Here is a 7,239-nt window from a genome sequence, read left to right as displayed (position 1 = left end):
GAGCTGAGAGTCCCACACATATTCATAGGGAGTGGATCACAGTGGAGAAAGGGCGGAGGCCGGGCTCAGGAGGGAGGTGAAGCCCAGGGGCCACAGGCCTGCCCTCCAATCTCCCACAAACGAGTGCACGAGTCATACTCATCATTTCAACTTAGTCCCTGGGGTCTCTCTTTATTCACAGGGGGATTCTGGAGGGCCTCTCCTGTGTAACAACGTGCTTGCAGGCAATAAAGACGGTTATGTACCAGGAGTCTTCACCAGTGTAAAAAGGGGTTGGGGAAACCTGGGAGGATCTAGAGGTATGAGTATATAATAATTTTTCTATTAATTTAAAGTGCTAAGTATACTAACAGAAAAATTAAAACCAAAATATTTCCTCCCATCTTAGAAATTCACTGAGACCCCAGCTCTGTCCCTCAAGCCGGTCGTGTCCAACAAATCCATTGTTTCTCAAGAGCTATGTCCAATAGCCCGCAAAGGTCATGTTGTCCTCATTCATTCACTATTTTTGTTTGTTTTTTTTCTTTTTTTTTTCTGAGACAGAGTTTCTCTGTGTAGCTTTGAGTGTCCTAGAACTCACTCTGTAGTCTAGTCTGGCCCTGAACTCACAGAGATATATCTGTCTCCAGAGTACAGGGATTAAAGTGGCGTACCATAACTGCTCTCCCTACTTTTAGGATGAAAATACACTAAAAGAAATCCTACTATTTAGAGGTGTTCAATTTCTTTATTAGATATCACTAAATTGGAGCTTGATCCATGGTTTTTAAAGATTCCCTCCAAATGGGCACCATATAATTAAGATCATTATATTCTAAGGATTTTGTTGCTTAACTGTATGTGCAGATATTGTATCATTTATATATGGTTCCTTTTCAGAGAGGAATTATCAATTTTCATTATGGCTTATATAGTAGTGTGCAGCCCCAAACAGTTATCCCTGTGGCCCAGAAATGCCAAATGGCTACAACCAATAAGCAGGATGATTAATTTTGATACAACTAATATCAGGACTGCAATTCACAGCAATGATATGAAAGCTTCTATGGAAACAAAATATGAAAGGAGAAAACTTAAGAATATTTGAAAAACCTTAAGCTGTGGGAGTTCAGCAGGACCTTGGTTGCTCTGTGGTTATCTGCATGTACATGCTTACACACCACACACACACACACACACACACACACACACACACACACACACCCTTGTTCTTAAGCCAAGACCATCCTGTCTCACCTCCCAGAGTTGATCTCACACAGCTCTAACAGCATTGTGCTCTCAACTCAGATTCTCAGCCCACTCCTGTCAATATCAGCCTTTTCAAGGCTGGAACCCTGTCTGTCCTACTTCTGAATCTAGCCTTCTAAATAGACATTCAGGATCTTACCATGGTCCTTGTTTATCTACAGTAAATTCTAGGCAATGCTGTAGGAAGTACCACAACAGTACTCCCTCAGCAGGGAAGCCAGTTATGACCTTAACTTATTAAACTTTAAATTCAGTCCTGAATCTCTGGTTTAGAGATAAATGCCAATATATAATAAACAAGTAACCGATGCATGTCATTTGTGATTCGTTATTGTGCTTAAGTATATATGTTAAGTAAGACATGATCGTTGGCCACAGGGAAAACATTGAGATTTCCATGTGACACCCTAGCAGTTTAAGAGAGTCAGAGTGAGTTAAGATTAAATCATCAAACGACTCCAACAGATGATTCCTCAGTATGATCAGAAGTCTAAGAGGTTAATGAGATGATGTACTGAAACTCCACCTAGCCAAATATGGCTCTGCAAAACTCTCACTAAATACTGTATAACTTTGTCTGTGTATTTGTAGTGCTATAACTGTTGAGTGGTAAATTGATTGTCTGTATTATTTAAAATAGAAAGAAAGAAATCAAAAAAGAACTTACCAGAATACAAAAGGATGTAAGAGGTAAAAAGGACACACTTTGGCTCAGTGCAGTTACCGTAGGTTTCCTGTGGTCTCAGGACCCCAACCACAGCCTCCACACCCTTTGCTCTCTTGGTTTTTATCCCAGCTTAGCTTATGTCAGTGCGGTGACATTTTACTCAAACCAGAAAATGTCCTTAAGGACTGTAGCCAATCAGAGCAGAGGTGCACAGGTTTAAAAGGCCTGTGAGGTCACTGAGCGCTCACCTCCTTCATCCTTTAAGGGCTGTGTCCACTCTGCCCTCCTCCAACCTGAGCAGCCTTCCTGGGAAGATGGCAGCAGTCCTGATTCTCCTGACTTTTCTTCTGCCGCTTGGAGCTAATGCAGGTGAGTGAACTCCCCTGTCCTAGAGAGATTCCATCCCATAATACCTCTGTGGAGTCTCTGCTCAGCTCTAGTCAGGAACTTTCTGCACTGAACCAGGAGCTTCCTGAGCCTCAGGTCCCAGGTCAATCCAGACCTGGAAGCCTGTCACTGGCTAGATCCTCAACAAGGTCTGAAGAAGGGCGGTGTCCTCAGAGGACATGGTAGGCACTAGCTTCTCCCTGCTCTTTGTGTCACCTGGGGAGTGGATCATCTCATAAAAGAAAAGTAGCAAATAAGAAGCTAAATAAGAAGGTGAATCCAAAGACAAACATATAGGCATCCTCCTGAATATTAACCTTCATCAGGCGATGAAAGGAGACAGAGACAGAGACCCACATTGGAGCACCAGACTGAAATCTCAAGGTCCAAATCAGGAGCAGAAGGAGAGAGAGCACGAGCAAGGAACTCAGGACCGCGAGGGGTGCACCCACACACTGAGACAATGGGGAACCCACTAAGGCCAGCTGGCCTGGGTCTGAAAAAGCATAGGATAAAACCAGACTTGCTGAACATAGCGGACAATGAGGACTACTGAGAACTCAAGAACAATGGCAATGGGTTTTTGATCCTACTGCACGTCCTGGCTTTGGGGGATCCTAGGCAGTTTGGATGCTCACCTTGCTAGACCTGGATGGAGGTGGGTGGTCCTTGGACTTCCCACAGGTCAGGGAACCCTGATTGCTCTTCGAGTTGATGAGGGAGGGGGACTTGATCGGGGGAGGGGGAGGGAAATGGGAGGCGGTGGGGGGGAGGAGGCAGAAATCTTTAATAAATAAATAAATTAAAAAAATTAAAAAAAGAAATAAAGAAACATGCAGGAAAATCATGAAAAAAAAGAAAAAAAAGAAAAGTAGCAGAGAACGAAATAAAACTAAAAGGTACATCATTAAAGTTATCTGAGCCCAGACCAAGGACAGCTTTAATTACCATCCTGCCATGGAGGATGCCATCAGCTCAAGAATATTAGCATTATTTAGTAACCTGTACCCTCAGGTTGTTGAAGAAAGAGGCCCATGATGAAAGATGCCAGCATTTCACACTCCGCTAGCTTTGAAGTCCAGTTTTGGTTGGCTTCTCCACTTCTTCCTTCAGGTCAACAACTATTCCCTTTATGCCAGCACACTCCTCCACTGTCCCCTAGGCTCTGAATCCCATGAGCTCTGAACCACCAGTCCTCTAGCTAAGTAGAAACCATTCTTCCAAGCAGGCTAAGCATTTCCATGATGGGCAGGAGAACTTTAGACAATCCCTCCGAGTCACCATCCCTCCAGCTAAGTAAAAATCATTCTTCCATGCAGCTAATTCATTTACTGAGAACCTAGGATATGATGAGCACCAGAGCAGGAGAACTTTAGAAAATCCCTCTCTAAAGACCTTGGGGTAAAAGGTGACAAAATTAGCAGAAATCAAGACAGGAGAGGCGTCCGGAGACCCATTACCCAAGAAAGACTAACATGAGCCACTCAAGATCCCCTAGGTCTCTAGCATCATGAAGAAAGAAGTTTGTCCTTCCATGTTTTTGTAAAGCAGGGGCTGGAGGACAAATTCTACCCACCCCTTCTCAGAACAGGGCACTGAGATTTCAGATTCAACAAAGATCATTCTATGTGCAAGGAATTCTGTCTACAACAGTCTTGGGGAACTGTAGAACTCACCCCATCACCTCTCCCTAGATCTTCCCTCCTAACTAATCTGCTGCTTGCAGAAACCCCATATTCTCGCCTTTTCTTTCAGAGGAGATCATCGGGGGCCATGAGGTCAAGCCTCACTACCGCCCCTACATGGCATATATTGAATTTGTGAAAGATAATGGCAGAAGTGATAGCTGCGGAGGCTTCCTGGTAAAAGACAACTTTGTGCTGACAGCTGCTCACTGCAGGGGAAGGTGAGGAGAAGGAGCTAGGCCCATGATTTCTGAGACCCCAACAGGAGTTTCTATCTTCTACTTGTGGTTGCTCCTCTGAGAGCTCACTAGAGGTCAGGGCTGTGACAATGGAAGGATGACAACAGGGAAACTGAGTTCAAAGGGTGAGAGGTCAGAGCTAGAAGCAACTACACTGGTCAGACTAAAGCAGTGACCGAGGTTGAAAGTGAAAGAGTCACTGCAAACTTTGTGTATTGCCTAGAAGCAAAAGGAACCCTCAGGAGTCTAGTGTCCTTGAGGAGCAAAGAGCAGTAGTTCACACCCTGAGGCCCTTCTGTCTCCTCAGTCCCCTCAGCTAGAGCCCCACCCTGCCCACACAGCCTCTTACAGCTCCTGCACTGTGTCCTCTCTCACTCCACATCTCCCATCTGCACTCTGCTCTCTGCAGAGCAATGAACGTCACTCTAGGAGCCCACAACATCAGCTTCCCGGAGAAGACCCAGCAGATCATCCCTGTGGCTAAAGCCATTCCACATCCATATTTCAGTCGTAAGGATGGCTCCAGTGACATCATGCTCTTAAAGGTGAGAACTTCTCCCACAGCTCTCTGTGCTCTGCATGCTGCAGGGATTGTCCCTCCCCTCCTGCTCTCATTCTGTTCCTTCCTTACCTGTCATTGGGATTCTCAAAGGGTCCCAGGCCAACAGGCTTATGGTTGAGATGCTCTCTCTTGCTTCTTCACTCACAGCTGGAGAGGAAGGCCAAGAGGACTAAAGCTGTGAGGACTCTCAACCTGCCCAGGAGCAATGTCCTTGTGAATCCAGGGGATGTGTGCTATGTGGCTGGTTGGGGAAAGTTGGCTCCGAAGGGTGACCTCTCAGATACATTGCAAGAGGTAAAGCTGACAGTCCAGAAGGATGAGGAGTGTGAGTCCCGCTTTCCACGTCGTTACAACAAAACCATTCAGATCTGTGTGGGGGACCCAAATATCAATAGTACTGCTTCTGAGGTAAGTTGAATTGTCCTCCTCTCTGGGTTGCATGGGAGGGGAAAAGCAATCTGGGACCTTGAGACCAAACATCAAAATACTCCTTTGCCCACTGGTTATGATTTTACTCCCTCGGAGCAGCAGTCACAGTAACTAGCTAGGGTTTCAGAGCTGACAAGGAGCCTTCGTGAAGGCAGCTGGTACAAAGCAGGATTTGCACAGCCCTCCAGACTCCCAGGCCCAGGCTTTAGAAAGCAGAGCTCCATCTGTGTGTTATCATCATAAGCAGAGGTCTCCTCAGAGCAGGCACCCACATTTGTCAATGGACTGCTCCTCCATGCTCACATCGGGTTCACTCACCTGTCCCCATGTTCTTTAATAATAGCCTGGAGCTGAGGGTCCCACACACCTTCATAGGGAGTGGATCACAGTGGAGAAAGGGCAGAGGCCAGGCTCAGGAGGGAGATGAAGCAGTAACCATGTCCATAATCACAGTGAGAAACCCAGGGACCCCAGGCCTGTCCTCTGATCTCCCACAAGCAGAGCACACAATTCATGCACTTTGAAGAGGAGCCTTGACGTGAGAGAGAGGCTGGGACTACGGTGAACTGCTCAGTCCCTGTTGTAGTGGCATTTTAATTATATTTTAATAAATAAAGACTGCCTGAAGAGCTGAGAGTGAAACATTTCCACTGCTCAGTCTTACAGACAGGGTAACACACACCTTTAATCCCAGTAGACACAAGAACACGCACCTTTAATCCCAGTCCTAGAGAGGAATATAAAACGGGAGGAGATAGCTCTCAGAGGCTATATCCTTCTGAGATTCCAGGAGGTAGGGTCTCCATTTCAGACAGAGGTTGAGGTAAGAGCCTGTGGCTGGCTTCTTTCCTTTTTGGATCTTCAGGTTGAACCCAAATTTCTGAGTCTGTGTTCTTAATAATCATGCATCAAGAAGCAGGTTTGGCTGTTGGCTTAGTAGAGAGAGTAAAGCCAAATCCGAGCCGAGATACAGAGTGAAAGTCGGCAGAGTCAGGGAGGTACCATGTAGCTGCCACAGGAGAAAGATGGCAGCCACCAGTAGGCCACAACCTCATGGTCATACAAAGATCAATAGAAATGGGTTACTTTAAGATATATGTGTAGCTAGAAATACACCTAAGCTATTGGCCAAAGAGTGTTGTAATTAATATAGTTTCTGTGTTATTATGTGGGTCTGGGCGGCCAGGAAATGAATGGTCTCCACTTACACCCTGTGACCCTTCTCCTTTCACAGGGGGATTCTGGAGGGCCTCTCGTGTGTAAAAAAGCAGCTGCAGGCATTGTCTCCCTTGGGGATAAAAATGGTTCAGCTCCATGTGTCTTCACCAGAGTGTCAAGTTTCCTATCCTGGATAAAGAAAATGATGAAACGCAGCTAACTACAGAGCAAACCAGATCTCTCCCTGACTCACCATCTTCCCTAAGGCAGAGTCCAGGATTGTCCCAGGACAGAAGTCAGCATCTCAATAAAGGTCTCTTTGCAGAATCAAAAAACTGGTTTCATTTCACGGGGATTATCTCTGTGCTTAGCCAGCCAATGTCACACTTTTGCTCTTTGCTCACCCTAACTCCATACACACACCTTGCCCAAAGCTCAGGCGAGGCCACTGAGCAGCTCCTTTTAACTTGCCCACTGTGCAGTGCCTGCCCTTGTGACTGGCTCAAAGCTGAGCGTGGGTTTCTCTTGTCTTGGGTCTCAGGGCGAACTCTTTTCCTCCTCTGTGTCATATGGAAGAAAAGTGGGGGAAAGAACCATGGGTACTGAAGAAGGGAGCCTGATCTGAGCCTAGGATTTCTTGAGCAAGTGACCTCAATGACATCTAATCTCCAATCAGTACTTGGTGGCATCTCATACAAAAGATGAGCCCATATTCAGACTCCCCCTGGAGAGAAACTCTTGGGCTCCTCCCACAGCTGCACGGTGAAGGTGTTCAAAACCCCCCTGCTTTGCTCCCTTGAGCACATATTGGAGTAGAATCAGAGGCAGTAAATGCCTTAAACACAGACAGCTTCAGATTCCTCT

At 46.1% G+C, this 7,239-nt stretch overlaps 1 protein-coding gene across 1 annotated transcript; it reads left to right on the top strand.

Annotated features, from left to right (window-relative positions):
- Positions 1-2,185: 2,185 nt before the first annotated feature.
- Positions 2,186-6,699, top strand: LOC142835802 (granzyme C-like). Its single transcript, XM_075949581.1, has 5 exons — positions 2,186-2,284; positions 4,058-4,208; positions 4,636-4,771; positions 4,936-5,196; positions 6,452-6,699. Exons 1-5 carry the CDS (start codon positions 2,230-2,232, stop codon positions 6,593-6,595), a joined length of 747 nt encoding a protein of 248 aa, XP_075805696.1. The 5' UTR covers positions 2,186-2,229; the 3' UTR covers positions 6,596-6,699.
- The last annotated feature ends 540 nt before the right edge of the window (positions 6,700-7,239 follow it).

This window comes from Microtus pennsylvanicus, chromosome 15 (genome assembly GCF_037038515.1).
Source record: "Microtus pennsylvanicus isolate mMicPen1 chromosome 15, mMicPen1.hap1, whole genome shotgun sequence".
Taxonomy (NCBI): Eukaryota; Metazoa; Chordata; class Mammalia; order Rodentia; family Cricetidae; genus Microtus; species Microtus pennsylvanicus.
Note: the sequence above shows the minus strand (reverse complement) of the source record. Positions and strands in the feature narration are given on the sequence as shown.

Excerpts from the sequence above, each read along its gene's own strand:
- LOC142835802 (XM_075949581.1), top strand. The coding sequence starts at position 2,230 with ATGGCAGCAGTCCTGATTCTCCTGACTTTTCTTCTGCCGCTTGGAGCT. Across the intron at positions 4,209-4,635 it reads GCTGCTCACTGCAGGGGAAG|AGCAATGAACGTCACTCTAG; the intron begins GTGAGGAGAAGG and ends TGCTCTCTGCAG. Across the intron at positions 4,772-4,935 it reads GTGACATCATGCTCTTAAAG|CTGGAGAGGAAGGCCAAGAG; the intron begins GTGAGAACTTCT and ends CTTCACTCACAG.